This window comes from Balaenoptera physalus (genome assembly GCF_965194825.1).
Source record: "Balaenoptera physalus genome assembly, chromosome: 3".
NCBI classification, from domain to species: Eukaryota; Metazoa; Chordata; class Mammalia; order Artiodactyla; family Balaenopteridae; genus Balaenoptera; species Balaenoptera physalus.
In genome coordinates this window covers 20,454,326-20,471,287 of record NC_138890.1, presented here as the reverse complement: position 1 = coordinate 20,471,287, position 16,962 = coordinate 20,454,326, and the positions used below count along the sequence as shown (strand labels likewise).

General features: G+C 46.7%; 1 protein-coding gene across 6 annotated transcripts in view; it reads right to left on the bottom strand.

Moving 5' to 3' along the window:
• FAM193B (family with sequence similarity 193 member B) overlaps nucleotides 1-16,268 on the bottom strand; it is a 31,502-nt gene extending 15,234 nt beyond the window's left edge. For 2 of the 6 annotated variants that reach the window (XM_082453457.1, XM_082453460.1), the window contains exons 1-3: nucleotides 15,920-16,268; nucleotides 1,998-2,240; nucleotides 948-1,179 (exon numbers count right to left, since the gene is read on the bottom strand). In XM_082453457.1, the coding sequence (XP_082309583.1) occupies nucleotides 948-1,179; nucleotides 1,998-2,240; nucleotides 15,920-16,129 (685 nt within the window). In that variant the 5' untranslated portion in view covers nucleotides 16,130-16,268. Of the gene's footprint in view, nucleotides 1-947; nucleotides 1,180-1,997; nucleotides 2,241-15,919 lie in introns of those variants that run through there. The other 4 variants (XM_082453456.1, XM_082453458.1, XM_082453459.1 and 1 more) reach the window with 3 other exon arrangements.
• Nucleotides 16,269-16,962: the final 694 nt, after the last annotated feature.

Genomic DNA, 16,962 nt, shown 5'->3' with positions numbered 1-16,962 from the left:
GCAAGGCCACAACACCTCTGCTGGCATAAACAGGGGATACATGTTCTGTCTCTCAGTGCCTCTTTAGGACCTGCCTGTCAACAGGCATTCCTCAGGCCCAGGGCAGGATCTACAGAAGCCAGTGGAGCAGCAAGTTGAGGCTCTGCCTCTGGGCCACGTGGACTGAGGCAGCCAGGGTATGCCAGACTCCCAGTTGGCCCCCGATTTCAGAGGACAAGTGGGAAAAGGCTTTGATGACTCTCTCTGGCTTATGCACCAAAATAACTGGAATTATGCATTACTCAACTCACAATTCTGGGGGCAGCACCACTTTGAAGAATTCAGGTCCTCCATTTAGAAACAGACAGTAATTCATATTTACACAGTACATCAAAAACCCAAGATTTTTTCTTTGGGTCACTAAGCGTTATCTCAGGGTCTGAAAAAGGCTTACACAGCTGCAAAACTGGCTAATAATCAAGGCAGCTCACACTGCCAATCTCTTGTGGATGGAAGTGCAGTGCTTTTATAAAAGCACCCATCCCCTAGATGGAGAAAAGGAGGCACCCAGGCCCTCTGTGCTGCTGCAGGAGTCAGATGATCTGATTCCTAATTCCCTAAAGGCCCTTCCAGACTTCACTTTCTGTTCAGCCAGTGCTTACCAGGTCCCCTCTTGGATCCAATGGGAACAGCTATCAGAGCCAGTCCTGGGGAAAGGAGTCCCACCAAGACAGTCAAGGGCTAGATTCCCTGCTTGGCTTCCACCAGAACAGCTCCACTTTTACTTATTGGGTTGGCCAAAAGAGTTTAGGTTTTTCCACAAGATGTTATAGAAAAACCCAAACGAACTCTTCGGCCAGCTCAATATTTTAATAACCGATCTTCTGATTTGTTTGAACAAAGCGGTTAGGAAAACAGAGCTCTCTCCACTTATGGGGCCTGGCTGTCTTCCGAGCTTGGAGACTCACCAGGGATGGAAGAAGGACTCCCGAGCGAGCTGCCTGGCACGGCCCCACTGGAGTGCGGGGAGTTCCAGAGGCCCGAGAGCTTATGTGCTGACAGGAACGAGCTGGGATCCCAGTCCCCTGAGTTCCCATGGCAGGAGGAGGACGAGGATGAGGACGATGAAGAGGAGGACGAAGAGGAATGAGAGTCACCCCCACAAGACTGCGATTTGCAGGATGTGTGTGACAAGGAGATCTGGGGAAGGGGGAAGAAAAAGGTTCATGGTAAAAGAGAAAACATCAGAGCTAACCCTCTGCTGCCTCAGCTTCCCCAGGGACACCTCCTCCTCCAGGCCCCCATGCCATGGCCAAAGCACAATTCCCACAACTAAAGGTGCAAGGGCAAATGCGGGCCAGGCCTTTGCCAAGAGGGGCTGTGGTGCTCCCAGTGAAGTATGTGGATATGATGAGACAGATTCTGGTAATGGCAGAGACTGCCTGTCAACTGTGGGCCTTTGGGGAGTCCTGAGAGCTGGCAAGGAGAGGAACAGTCTTTAAATTAGGAGTCCCGAAGCTGAACTGATTCTGGGTAAAAGAGAGGGGCTGGGGGGAATAAGAAACGAGAAGTCCGACCTCTGTGATTCAGGAGATGGCACTTAGACAGCTCCTAGGCATCTTGGAAGCCTTCTAATGGAGGCACATTGCAGACCCTCAAACTGACCTTTGCCCTCCATATCATATTGGTTGGCTTTTGAGCTGCCAGAGAGCTGAAGGCAGCACAGTCACAGGGAAGGGTCAGGATCTCAATCTACCGGTACATCTGAGCCGGCCCTCACACTGTGAACTGTCCTCAGGGGCTGGTGGGCTGCCTGAAACCTCTCTTTTCTTCCCCCAAATGTGAACCCAAGCTGCTAATGCTGTGTGGATGCAGCCCAGCAGCCTCTTGGCACCTGGGCGTAGGTGCTGCCTGAGGAGAGCCACCTGAGAGGACAAGGCAGCAACGGCTCAGCAGCCTGACTTCTTTGGGCAGGCAGCGCTCCTGCATTCAGGGACCCCTTCTCAGCGGTTACCTACCGCCACTGCATGTTCTCGACCTGTCTGCCTTTCATCTTCCTCCATGCTCTTTCGGCAACTCTGGCAGACCCATAGAGGCATCTCGCCTAGGAGATTCTTGACGAGCTTTGGCATGAAGTCAGGGGGCAGCTTCTCACCCTGCAACACCAGTCCATTTTGGGAAGGGCCTTCTTCCCAGCCTTTGCGTTCCCGGTGACACAGCAGGCAGCAAGTCTGCACAGACTGGCTGAAGGTGGGGGGAACCTGTCCAACAGACAGAAACAGGGTTTCCCAGAAGGGGAAGGGCTCTGCTTAGAAATAATATTAATAATACTAATGACGTCACTTATTACGTGCCAGGCACTGGGTTAGGCACTTTATTTACCTAATTTTAGTCCTTGTAACAGCTCTGCAAACTAGGTGTTATCATTCTTCTTTTTTAAAAGAAGAAACAGATTTCAAGAAGTTAAATAAGTTGCCCAAGGTTATAGAGTTAGTGAGTGAACTAGGATTTGAACCCTAGTGAGGGTGACTCCAAAGCTCATGCTCAAATGCCCTAATGCCCCGATGTCCCCCAAATCTTGAACGTTAATGAGAAGATGGCCCTTCCTTCTCTGGCATGTCTGGGAGACGCCACAATCCTTGGGTGTCTGTGAAGTCTATAGACCAATCCCCACCTGAAAGAAAAAATGTTTGTTAACGCAGTTTGGGGGAACATGTAGGTTTCCTGAAGAGCTGCACACTTCCATTAGGATCACAGCAGCATTTTGGAGGAGCCAGTCAAAGAGTATCAACTCAGCTGAAAATTGAGTTGGAGGGTAAGGCAAACCCTGGTGCTTCTGAGAGGCAGTAAGGTATGGTGAAAAAACCCTGGGCTTTGGGGGTCAGACTGACATGCATTCTAATCCTTCCCTGACCACAAATTAGCTGGGTGACCTTGAGCAAGTTATTGAACTTCCTGAGCTCTGATTTCCTACCTACCCTGCAGAGTTGTTGTGAGGGTTGGTGCCTAGATAGGGAAAGTGCCTAGCCCTGTGCGTGCCGATAGCATGGTCCCAGTACACAGTAATTATTATTTGGATTTTTTTTTTTCCCTTCTAGGACAAACTTCACCTAGAAATATAAGTCTATAGGTTTTCTGTCACATTGAGGGGTACTGACTGGGAGACTGATTGTGTCTAATGAGCCCAATTAATGGCTTTCCTATATCCTGCAACTTTGTACTATAGTCCCTTCTCACTCTGACAGTCATGTCACTTTCTTCAGCCAACGGGATGTTAGCAAACATGCTGCCAGCATAAGCTTGAAAAGTGTGTATGCATTTCTACTTGCCTCCTTGCATGGCTGGTCTTGCTCGCTCTCGCACCCCTGCCATGCCATGTAAGCATGACCAGGCTAGCTGCTGAAGGGATGTGAGAGACACGTGGGGAAAACTGAGTCTTCCCAGCTGATTGGCCAGCAGATCAGATACACGAGTGAGCACAGCTGAGGTCAGCCAAGTCGGCCCCGATCAGCAGAAACACCCAGTCAACCCAGAACTCATGACAAATAATAAATAGTATTGTTTTAAGCCACTAAGTTTTGGGGTGGTTTGTTACACGCAGTAGTTAACTGATATACCTTCCAAACTTACCCACCACTAGGTAACAGGTATTTGCAGAAGCCTAAGCAAAGGCATTAATAAGGGTATCATTTTCATCCTACCAATAAAATAAATGGCATCATCTTTTTCGAATAAAATCACCTTCTCACAATAAGTTGGCATCAGGGTATCCTTAAATCTGTAATGTTACAATTACACTGACCTGGGTCCCTGGTTTCTAGAAAAAGAAAGGAATCAAACAGCAGTACCAGGAGCATACTGAAACATTTACGGAAGTACAAGGACCTTGGAAAAGAGTATCAGAGAGAGAGAGAAAGAAAGGAATCTTACATATGGAACTCATGTGAGATGCTGCCTAAACAGTCTGTGCCAAGGGGACATTTCAGTGAGCAAGTCAGCTGCTTAATGGCAGCTGCGAAAGAATATAGGTTTCTAGAACCCATTGCTGATGAGTATCTCATGGAAAGGGTGGAAGGCTGATGGAGAAGGATGGTGTTCAGATGAGTTACAGCAAGGGAAGCCTTTCTGAGATGTGTACCCAGGAAACTTTCCATAGCTACAAAATGCCACAGTAACTCCAGAAGGAGGAGGTGAAGTCAATGCCCAAGTCCCTTTCCCTGTGAGAAATAGAAAAGTGACCATATTTTTAAGGCAAACACCAGGACGTGTAATTTTACTACAATGGAGTTTCATTTCATTTCAGTGTTAGGTTCTATAGTTACTACATAAGATGAAAATCTTGTATGAGTAAAATTATTCTCGAAATTTTTTATATAGCCTGTAAAGTACAGTATATATGGTTTTGTAGGTACAACCAAGAATTCAAATGTATAATGTAAATGACAATGTGTAATAAGTGATTTTTTGTTTTCTTTTAAAAGTGAAAACAGAATTCTTATAAGTTAAATATGTAATCAATGTGACTGTACTTAGTGCCAGAGTACTTGTGGGAGGTGCTGGGGTGTAGTAGAAACAACACTCGCTTTGGCATTAATCCTGGGCCTCCATCACTTACCAGCTGTATAATGCTGGGCAAGTTCTACTTATTCTACGTCTCTCCAACTATAAAATGGGATTAAGTCCTGACTTGCAGAGTTGGCTGTGAGCATTGTGATAAAGCACCTAGTGCCAGGCATATATGTTGCTCAACATATGGCACTAATTATGAACATGATGGGGGCAACGGGAAACAGTATTTAAAATCAGGATTACGATTGAAAATATAGAATATACAGTCACTGTATTTTAAGAGAAAGCAACAGTCTCTCACATGCAATGAACTGAAGGTGATTTTTAGGCATCTTAATCTGTCCTCACTCCATGAAGTCATTCCTTAAGTCCCCCCAATACTTCCTGTACTCTCCTATGTCATGCCTTTGCTAAAGGGGATCCTCTGCCTAAAACCCCCTTCCTCCCCACATTTACCAATAAGTAGAAGGGCAAGGCTTAAATAAGGCCCAGCTTAGGTCCAATCTCACCCAAGCTTTCCTAGAGATTCCCTCTTATAATTCACCTCTCCTTCCCATATCCCCACAGCACATTGTGCCTTTGTTACAACATCTGTGCCTTCCACTTAACTTATTTATCTGTCCCTTCTACTAGACTGTGCTCTTAGAAGGCAAGTACCAGATCTGATTCTTGTCTGTATCCCTCACAGTACAGCACAGGGCACAGGCTCAGCTGGGCACATAGTGGCTAAATCAGATTTGTTAAGTGTCCCCATGGCAATACAGCTGGCAGGCAGTTTGGTGAGACATTGCTTGAAATTACTGTTTCCCACAGAAAAAGGCCATCTCCCCACCCTGGACCTCCACCCAAATGGTTCCAATCTCAAGTGTGGAAGAGTGGAAGATTGCATTCCTTGGGGATTACAATGAGATTCCACATTCATGGAAATAACATGACTTTCCCTAGAGCCAAAATGGTACACATGATAAATAAGAACAGCCATCAATGGAAGTGAATTTACAGGGCAGGCTGTCTTTCTAGTTAAAGGAAGAAACACAGGGCCTGGAAAGCTAATTAAGTACAATCTGAAGCAGGGATATACCACCTACATTGCATAAAGTTGCCCAGAGGATTAAGTGACATTAGAGATGCAAAGCACTTAGCTCAAGGGATCCTTACAGGAGGTATTCAATCTATTATCTAGGCCCCTTGGCTGGTCTGTTCTTAATAAGTCTACACTGGAAACTAGCTTATCCACTGTCTTGAGTTTGGTATACTAGATTCTTTCTTTCTAGGCCCAGGTAGTTCTGGGGGCCACCCTCAAAGCTGTCTTAACTCTAATCTTTGGTGCCTGCCCCTGGGTAAAACTCCCAGTGGAGCCTGGGGACTTTTCCCTCTGACATTTTCATCTCTACTTTAATTGCCAGAGGGTTGTGGGAATTCCAATCCCTGGAGATATTATATACAGTTAATACCACCAGATTTTTCAAATTTTTGCTTTGGCAGAGAAAAGCTCTTGGTTCACAGTTCCCTTTGACTGCAATCTCCTGCCATTTTCCAAATTCCTGGCAATCATGACTTCTTATCCCCTGTAGTCAATTCAGGCTTTCAACTAGCTGTTCTCAAGCTGTACTTTTTAGCACCTGGCACAGGATTCCCACATGAATAACATAATCAATAAATGTTTATCGAATGAATGAAAATTCCAACCATGTTTCTTCATCACAAAGGCTGATGGAACTGATTCTTAAATCCAGCAACCCTGGGCAACAGCTACTTATTCCTTCTTACCTCAGTTTAAATTCAGAGCCTCTCCAGATTCCGGTCTAGCCTTAGGTAAAACATGGAGGAGAGAAAGGAAAGGTTCTAGTGGTTCTCTAGATTTGGGATCTGCTCAAAAAAGCTCCAAGATAATTCTGCTTCATCCTCTGAGCAAACCCCAAATCTCTGGACAGTGTGGGGTTACTCACACAGGGGATCGGTGTTGTAGCATGCACATCCCCAGAGCAGTCAATGAGCCAGGGGAACCCTAGACTGTGGCCACTCCCAGCCCAGGAGGCTGACATGTGCAGCCATTAAAACCAGTACCTGCTCCCTCACCTGACCAGGCCCAAGACTTTTCTTTGTCTGAGAAGCATTATGCTAAGACATTCTAGTTTTTCCTGTGAAAAAAGAGATAAAATCAAAGAAAGGGGAAGCCAATTTTTTCATGGAACACCATTTTTACTTCAAAGAATGACTGACTGACAAACTACGGTTATTCAAACTTGGGTTATTGGCAGACATTTTCTCAAAAAATGACCAAAACGAGCCTGTCACTTCAAGGAAAACAACTCTGTATTTACGGTCAATGATAAAATTCAAGTTTTAGGAGAAAATTAGAATTTTGGAAAAGTTGTATCTACAACAATGAGCTTGACAGCTTCCCAATACTTAAAGACTTTATGATGAAATTGATGGTGATATTAACAAATGTTATCTTTTGATATTATAAAATGAAACAGGAAAACATTTGGAAGATATAAATAACTCAGTGAACCTACTTTCCAAATGATCAAAGCATAATGTTACAGAATCATGCACTGGTATAAAGTCCGCTCAAAGTGTTAGGTGAACCAACAGATTTTAATGTAAATGAGTATAAAGACTTTACTGATATGGTCTCAGATTCCATACTGCAAAGAAGAATACAAACAATCATCTGGAAAGGCTATCAAAATACTTTTCTCTACGTATCTGTGTGAGGTTGGATTTTTTTTTTAAATACTTCAATCAAAATAATGTATTGCAACAGACTGAATACAGAAGCATATATGAGAATCTAACTTCTTTCTATTAAGGCAGACATAAATTTGCAAAAGTGAAAACAAGACCATTTTTCTCACTAATTTTTTTGGAAAATTGTTATTTTTAATTTAAAGTTGTTATTTATGTTAATGTGATAGGTTTAATATTGTTATTCTGCAATGAATTAGTAACTAAATATTTTTAAACTTTCTCAGCTTTAATACTTAATTTGGTAAATATCAACAGTTTAACCAACAAAAGCTCTTTCGGGTCCTCAAAATTTTTTAGGAATGTAAAAGGGTCCCAAGACCAAACACTTTGAGAACTGCTGATGTAAAGCATCTAACAGTGCCTGTCACCCACTGGGTGCACTATAAGCAATAGTGATTATTAACAACCATATAGCAGTTCATGGCATATCTGGATAGCTTTCTGGGGGCATGAGTAAATTTTGCACTTCAGACTTTCTGGCCACAACTTGGGAATTATGTGTCACTAGGCCAGATGGCTGTCAAGGACTGCTCTTGAAGCTGGATCTAATTTCCAGAACCAAACCTGCTCTCATTCCTTTCATGGATTCTTTTTACTCCCAAGAGTTTGTGTATGTTTGAGAGGATTCCCCCAAGACACATGCTGTATCTAGCCAGCAGCCCTGCAACAGTTTCCAAATTCTATTCTGAAGTGGCCCAGTAGAGCACTCTACTCTCAAGTCACCCAACTCCAAAAGCCTCCTTGTCACTGAGGCAGGCAGAGGACAACAGTTAAAATTCCCTTCCAAAAGCAGAGAAAATGATTAATCCTCAGCCTAGAAAAACTTATCAGCTCAGTCATTACCACTCACTCTTCCATTCACCCATTCTTTCCCTCATTCAACAGACATTCTCAGGGCCCCTACCTGGTGCCAACCATTGTGCTAGGTGCTGGGAACCATAGAGTTCCTGCCTTAAGAACACATGCATAAACCAGGCAGGTTCATGCACGGGGTTGTCAATGCTCCCAAACTCCCAGGATGCCTCATACTCATTTTGGAGAATCAGGCAGGAACACATATTAAAATAACATACAATTATAATTAATAAACAAAATAATACATAAATTAAAAACTGATTAGGACACTGGGCTTCTCTACTTAATATAAGCTTATTATGTGCCTTCTCACATACCTATCCAGTTTGAGGATCTCTTTCCTTTACCTCCTCTTTCCTACCTTGGTCCCTCTTTGATCTCTAGGCTCCTTTCCGGTGGAGCTCGCTACCATGGCACCCTTTGGCCCCTGGCATTTATAATTCGGCCCCAGCTGACCTCTCCATACTCCATTTCCATGCTTAACATCTGAGAGCCATAGGTTCTACTCATACTGTTCCTCAGATACACCTTGCCCCTTCAAACCCCAGCACTTCAGCTTTAACTCCTCAGGAAATTCCTACTTATCCCCTAAAATCTTGGTCATAGGTCGTTGAAGCTTTTGCTGGACCAGGCTGAGTAGAATTATTTCAGTATAGCACTTATCACATTGTGCCATAGACATATCCTCTGCCTACTCCAAATCCTGGTAGAATGGGAGCTCTTTGGGGGCAGGGAGTAGACTGCAGCCATTTAAGTGTGTCCAGGAACTAGGCTTGGCTTGGGCCCGGCACATAGTAGGCATTCATTGAATAAATGAACGAGTCCTTAAAGCCCATCTGGCTCATGTCTCAGCTGCTCTACACAAAGGATAGAAACTAAAACACAGCCAAACAGCCCCTTTCCCGACATACCATGTTGAAAACACATGGCTGCGTCACTCCAGGCCACTAATGGGAGGGCATCAGTGCTAAGAATCTCAGACCATTCTACTGCTGGCCATCAGAGGTGTAGTTAATTCTTAGGGAGCTGATACAACCTCAGTGCCCTGGAGCTTTCACCCAAACTCCCACTCAGGCTGTTGGCTCAGGTCCTTCCAGGAGGTAAGACAGTAGTTTCACAACATAAAGCCACTTTGTGGAGAATTCTCTTTGGTTGTACAAGCTGAGTCAAGGATAGGGCAGTGAGTCTTTCTGACCCCAGGGGCCCTCTACCCACCAAGGCTAGTTCATCTGTCAAACCTGCCTCCTGGGTGCAATCAGCAACAGGAAGGCCTAAGCTGCTTCTTATTTACCTGGAACCTTGGGCAAACCTTATTACCGACTACTCTGTAATGGCAACACAGAGTTCTCATGGGTGGAAGAGTATGAACTTTGGAGACAGACTGTTGTGAGTTCAAATCCCAGTTCTGCCATTTTCAGTATGATCTTGGATTATTATTGAATTTCTTTGAGCCTCAATTTCCTCATTTATGAAATGAGAATAAAACCATACTTCACAGAGTTGTGAGGACAGAAGGAAATAAATTATATAAAGTACCTGGCCTGGGCCTGGCACACAGTAGGTGCTCAATACCCGTTAGTTTCTTTCCTCTTCTGTCCTGGAAGAAATGACAGGGAAACTTACTAAGTGAGACTTGCCCAATCCAAAGTTATTACTTGAAGCACAGGACAGAAGACTAGACAGGTGAACTTCAAGGTCTCTTTGACCCCCACCCCCCCACCCCTCAGCCCACATTCTCTTGCTGCAACTTCCTAATAAGAACCTTCAATATTTCCGGGCCCTTCTTTCTGCCTTAGTTTCCCTATATCTACTCACTTCAGAATGGAGGGGGAAACCACAAAGGGATCTGGATAGCTAAGAGCCTTGGGTAGGAAATAAAGGACAGGTGGCCTATAGGACTGCACCATGTTCATCCACCTGGAGTCTGAAGGATGAGGGTGGGAACATGGGCACAGAACTGAAGGGTGCAAACACTGGGCCTTTCCCGGGACACAAGCATGCCTCTCCTCAGTCCTTCTCTGCTCTGCATATTCTGCCACGAAGAACCATTAACCACTCCTTTCCAAAATATCCATTCCCTTTCTCCAATACATAAGCACTCACATCTTCACTCATACTGTTCGCTCTGCCTCTTCCTTTTTAGGCTCAATTTGGGTGTTACATTCTCCTAAGTCCACAGGCAAAATAAACTGTGCTTTGCTCTGGGATGCCCTAACACTTTTTTACATGTCTCTTGTAGAGAGCTTATCACGTGTATCCTGATTATTAAAATCTGTCTTCTCCACAGAAGACAGCTTTTCAAGGGCAGGGCCTGTGTCTCATGAATCACTGCATCCCAATCATTCAGTAGAGGTGGCAGCATGTGTTTCGATACACGAAGAAAGATTAGCAGTTGGAGAATATGGGCAACAACTAGAGAACTGGGAAAAGTTTGTTTTTTAAAAAACTAAGGCTGTTTCTTCTCCTGCTTATGGAAAAGCTCTCTCCTCCCCCAGGAAGCCCCATTCTTTAAAGAATAGCCTAGGCCTCCGCAAAGATCCCCATGGCACCCTCAGTTCAGCAATTCCCAGACCCAGCCACACATCAGAATCACCTGGGGCAATTTAATAACAATAGATCCTGGGCTCCAGACCTAAAGACTCTAGGTTTGGGATAGGGTCCAGCAAAGCACAAAGGATCTGATTATTAGTTAGGCTGGGGTGAGGGAGAGGTAGAATCAAGCAATCACAGCTGCCTCTCCCACTGAGAATTACTTCCATGCTATCAGAGAGAATTTAATGAAGCACATCACATTCACTTTCCTACTTAAAACCTTTCATTGATTCCTCATTGCCTACAGGATAAAGCCCAAACCTCTTGGTTTTCAAGAACCTGCGAAACTCTCCAGCCAGACCTCTCACCACTCTCCATGAGCTGGGCAGTTCTGGCCTCTGGGTCTTTGTCTATGCTGTTTGCTTTGGTTAGACACTTTCTCTCACCTTCTCTGGAGGACCTTCTACTTGACCTTGAAGCCTCAGCTCTGAGAAGCTTTTTCTAGGCTAGCACGTCTGTGCATCCTCAGAACAAAGCATCTATAATAATCACAGCTACCACTTGTGCTCAGTGCTTGACATGCAGTACTTGCTAAACCCTAGTGTGAGCCCAGCATCACTGTCATTTTATACATTAAAAAAAACCCCAAAAGGCTGAAATACTTCTAAAGGCGTGTACTAGGATCTAGGATTTGACTCACCTCAGAGGAAGTGATGCTCTTCTAGCCTAACTGCAATTATTATATGCATGTTCTTTAGACCATGAGCCCCTGTGGGCAGGGACCATGTCTGATTCACTTCTGCATTCCCAGCTAGCCCAGGGCCTGGCACAGATCAGGTGTCCATTAGTGTTGGTAGAATAAATGAACGCCAGGTCAGGTGAGAGGAAGGCTGGGCATGGTGTGTGTGCAATGTGCCTGAATGAATGAGTGACTGCCAGCCTGGCCTAGCAGTGCGGGCAGATAAGAACAAAGTGCTAGAAACCTAACATCTCTTTTATTATAATTTAGTTTAACAGCCATTCATTGAACACATAGGACCATGCGTAATAAATACACCAAAAATAAATTAAAACATAGCCCATGCTCTCAAAAATTCTAGGTTTAGTAAGTAAAGATGTTAGGATCTTAATAGTACATCTGATATCATTTATTTAGCTTATAGCTCTGGGACATTTTAAGGAAATTTAAAATTTTAATTACTTTTTTTTTTTTTTTTTTGCGCTGTACCACATGGTATGTGGGATCTTAGTTCCCTGACCAGGAATGAACCCATGCCCCCTGCATTGGAAGCTCGGAATCTTAACCACTGGACCACCAGGGAAGTCTGGAAACTTAAAATTTTAAAATCTTAGTAGGTAAGTCTTCATCTTAAAAAGACTTTTGGCATTTCTACATAGTGAATCTCTACTGGCTTACAAAGAACCAGAGGTGACAAGGATCTCTCCTCAGTACCATTTCTTCCTAACTGCAATGAAAATGGCTGGGTGGGCAGTGATTTTAAGGGGGAAGTCTCAGGGTATAGGGATTATCTCATTCATCTGTGTGCCCCAAATAAAGGCCTTGGCACAGAGATCGTTAATACTTGCTGAGTGGATTAAACATAATGAGATGATTTTAATAAAGATACTGGCTGATCATTTACTCCAGTCCCATGAGGGAGCAGGTTTAACTCTGAGCAGTGGGGGAGCCAGGTCTCTACAGTTCCTTTAAACTAGGCTGGGCAAAGTCCCAGGTGATGCTGTAGAGATGAGAAATGGGAAGGGCAGGATGAGCTCAACCCCCACCAAATAAATGCCAGTTTACAGTCTAGCAAGTCTCCTGGGGGTTTACTGAGTGTGCACCTGGACTACAAGCTGAGTGGTCCAAGAGAACTAGAGACAGCCAGCAGAGCTGGCAGGTGAGAACACTCAGGCTTTGGATGGCCAAATGGCTCCCTGCCACATGCCACGTCCAATTCTAGCTCTGGCGTGAGGAGCACTAGGTGCTATGTGGGTTGCTCCACATTCTCTGGTGAAGTTGTGGAAGAGGCTTAAAGAAGGGAAGAAACATGCCCACAGCAACAAAGCTAGGAGACTGAGCAGGAAGCTCACCCCAAGTCTGTAACATTAAATACTACGTCTCACTGCCTCCTCCAACTGCTTTGTAAGTTGGGTTTGTTGTTTTTTCTTTGCTAAGAAGGCTGTAACTGTTTTAGTCTTCTTGTGAAATAAATGAGGATTTGGGTTTTTAGTGAATGTATCAATGTAGTTTAGTGGCCTAATCAATTAGAAGTAAGGACTTTTGGGATTCAAATTAAGCTCAAAGTCCTGCATTTAAATGTGTACAGGTTATGAAAATGAGCAAAGGAAACTGGATGCAATCAGAGTGGCCTATGAGCCTTAACTCAGAGTAAGTAATGATCTTCTAGCCTTACCGCAAACTACCATATACTTGTTCTCTAGACCAAATGAGCCCCTTGTGAGGAGGGACCTCGGCTGATTCACTTCTGCATTTCCAGCTGGCCCAAGGCCTGGCACAGATCAGGTGTCCTTCATATGATAAAGAGGGCAGACACTTCTCAGAGACTGCAGATTACTGCCTCCTGGAAATGTGGGCCCAGGAGCACCAGATTTTATTTTAAGAGATGGCACAAATCTAGTTTTGCGGGAAACCTTTGATTTTTAAAAATACTGGCTCAAATCAAAACAAAAACAGAAACAAAACTACATGTGACTTGAGGCATTTAAACCTGTATGTGGACTGAAAGTGATCTCATTTGCCATCTTTGGCTTCGGTTTGGCATCTGACACTGAATTTCACCTTACTTACCCACTCTAAGTATTTAAGATAGGGTTCTAAGTGGTGGTGGGAGCCAGAGATCCTCACCAAAGGTATGCCTGTGGGTAGAGCAATGACTGATCCCAATTCTTTCAGCAGGTGCTTTTCACCAAGGCACAAAGGCCTGCTTCTGGCACCCAGAACCCCCTTCCCCAACAAAAATGGGGCACAATCAGAGGAGAGTTTGTCAGTTTGTTTCACCTATTGAGGCTAGAGTAAAAAAATGCCCTGTTAAATACCCCACAGTACACAGAGTGTCCTGTTTTTGGTGGTAGTGGGGGCACCTATAGTAGGAGTTATTTGGGCAAATGTTTAGCTTCTCTGAGTTTCTGTTTCTTCATCTGAAAAATGGGGTTAATAGTATTTATATCCTTCAGTTCATTCATTAAAATTTGTTAACCACCAGGCATAGGGGTACAATGGTGACTGACTTGGTTCCTGCACTCTCAGAGTTTACACAGCAAAAGCAGACCAATAATTACACCAATAGCTAACTCATCACTTTGTGCTAAATGCTGAGGAGAACACAGGGGTAGTGGCAAGGTATGTAAAGTGCCTAGCATGAATAAATGAATGAATTGGCAGGTCAAGCAGTGGAGTAGGTAGGAACCTACATGTTAAAGTTGTGTCCTATATAAAAACTAACTGGTTAAGCCATCAACCAAACTTTCTGGCCATGAATACTATAGGCTGGTTAAGTGGCAGGGGACCCTGAATGGGAAAGAAAGAAGACAACTCCCTGGTTCTCTCCTCCCCCACTATCCCATTCTGGAGAACAGCACTCCCAGGGGGCCCAGAGAAGGGAAAGAGAAGGCTAGAGGGGAAAGCAGCTTCAGGGTGGGACGTCAGACCAGGCAAGGGTGGGGTCCAACCTGAGGAGTCAAATCCTTTGGAACCAGTCTCAGCCCAGGGTAGGGGTGGGGATGAAGGTGGGGCTTCTGACACTCAATAAGTGGTGACATCTTCATTAATTAAAAATCTGATTGTGATCTGAGACACAAAGGAGACCAGTATCAAAACTGGGTTACAATAAGTACAGGTTCTCAACGGATTCATTCTCTCTCATTCACCTAATTATTCCTACTCTGTGTCAGCAAGGCCCAGGGCTAGGTGTGGAGGATCAGGGATAGATGGCATGATCTGTGCCCCAGTGGAGTTCAAAGTTAGGGGGGGCGGGGCACAGACACATCAACAGACTATCTCATTGTAGAATGGGGAGTGCTACCGGAAGGGAGCACACGGGGCTGTGGGACAGAGGGGGCACCTCACGCAACTGGGGAGGTCAGGGAAGGCTTTCTGGGAATGGTACCCCAAACAGCATCCCCACTCACATGCACAATTCCAGAGATTCTACTAGAAAGCTGTCAAGAGCCATGCCTTCTGGCTGCACCAGCCTCCCAGAGTCCCCTGCTGCCCGATGCAGTGTCTGCAGAGCCAAACGCATCTTCTGCCACGCCTCATCCTCATCCGGCGCTGCATCCGACCCTCCAAGACTCCTGCAGGAGCCTGCCTTCCTTGGCAGGCTCATCCAAAAAACCAACTCAAAACTCTTTTGTCAGAGCAAGCTTAGGGCGAGCCACCCAGCCCCAGGTGCCATAACCCTCCCAGAGCAACTGTGGCTCATGCCACCCCAGCTTCGCAGTGAACATCGGCAGGGTACCTCCTATTATCTCCTTTGCTCAAATCAAAGTGACCTTCTCCCAGGTGGCAAACTGGAAGCTTTGGAGAGTCCTCCTACTGCTCACTCTCAGCAGGATTCGCCAAACCCAGGGATCTGAGGGTCTGGGTGGGCCGCCTTGTAGGTCGGGGGTATACAGGGGAGAAAGAGCAGGTTTTGCTGGGTTTCCACCTCGGTGCAGGAGCCCCCACCAAATAGTCTTCTGGGCAGCCTGACTGCTGCAACTGCTCTGCTGGGCAAGGAGAGGAGGGAGGCCCCGGGAGACATATGCTGGGGGCACAGCTGCTGAGGGGGCAGCGAGGGGAAGGGGTGGAGCCGCTCCCGGGGGGAGAGGGAAGAGGTTGCAGCCTTCCAGGCCCCAGCGCCCCGAGGTGGCCTGTGGGTGGGTGGGGAAGCAGGTGGGCCCAGGGGAGGTAAAGGGCACAGAGCTAAGCTGTGGCCTCAAGATTGGTGCGCGGTCCCAGTGTGGGTGTGCGACCAGAACGTTTCCCGGAGGCGGCGGGAGAGGGCAGGAAGCCTGGTCTCAGGAGAACAGGACGTGCCGTGCCTCGGCTTTGGACCAAAGGATCCAGACTCCACTCCCGCCTTGGGGGAGAAAGCCTCAGCCCTGGCCCAGGGGGTAAGGCTCTGGCCCCAGCCGGGGGAGGATGGTCCATCCCCAAACCCGTCCCGGCCCCGCTCCGGGGAGGTGAAAGAGCCCGAGCAGCCAGACTCGCCTCGCTCGCTCCTACCTGGGGACCGGGAGCCAGATTGGGGTCGTCCTCCTCCCTGGGGCCGTCGCGGTAGGGCTCCGCCGGCGCCTCCGGGGGCCCTGCACCCGCTCCTGCTTCCAGGCTCGGCGGCGGCGGGGGCTCCGGCGCCTGGGGCTTCTGCGGCCCCGCGGCCCGCGCCCGCTCGCGCCGGCCCGCGCCGCCACTCGGCCTGCTCCGCCTCCGAGTCATGCTGCTGCTCGCGCCGCTCCCTCGCTTCACTCGCGCCGCCGCCTCCGCCTCCGCCTCCGCCTCCGCCGCCGCCGCCGCCGCCGCCGCTCCCCTTGCAGGACAACAGCCAATATGGCGGCGCCCGGCTCCCCCTCCGCCGCTGCCAGCAGGTCAGAGGGCACGCGGAGTCCGCGCCGCCGCACTAGCCCCCGAGGCTGCCTGCGCCATTTTGAGTAAGGTCACCACCCGGAGTTCCGCGGAAGAGTGAACCTGCTGAGGAAACGCCCTCCCCATCCCAGGATCCAAGGGATGAGACCTGCGCGAGGGGAGGGTGTGCGCTGTAGTAATCGTGCTGCACGGCCCTGGGCGCTTAATAACTGTTAAATGGATGAGTGAATTCGTAATTTCTATAGTGCTACGCTACTTTCACAGCCATGACCTGAGTCCTCGTACCTATTTTGCAGCGGAGAAAACCGAGGCTGCAAAAGGCGAAATGGTTGCTCAACATCAGCCAGCCAGAACTCATGGGCTCGTGGACAGCCTGAGCTGAAAGGGACAAAGGGATTGTCTAGATTCTTATTTTCAGTGTATGGTCCACGGGGAGTCCAGCGTTTGGTGCTTGGGACAGCGAGACACACCTTCTCAGTCTGTTGGGGAGAGTGGACACTTAAATACACAATTACAAGTGTGATAAAGATGAGATGACTGGGGCACGTACTAGGTCAGTGTTTCCAAAACAGTGGTATGTGCGCGAGAGGATTTTGAGTGGTACGCAAAGGAACATTAAAAAAATGTAATGATTATGTATTTAACAGTTAAAATTGGGATATTTTCCCTCCCTTTCTTTTTTGAAT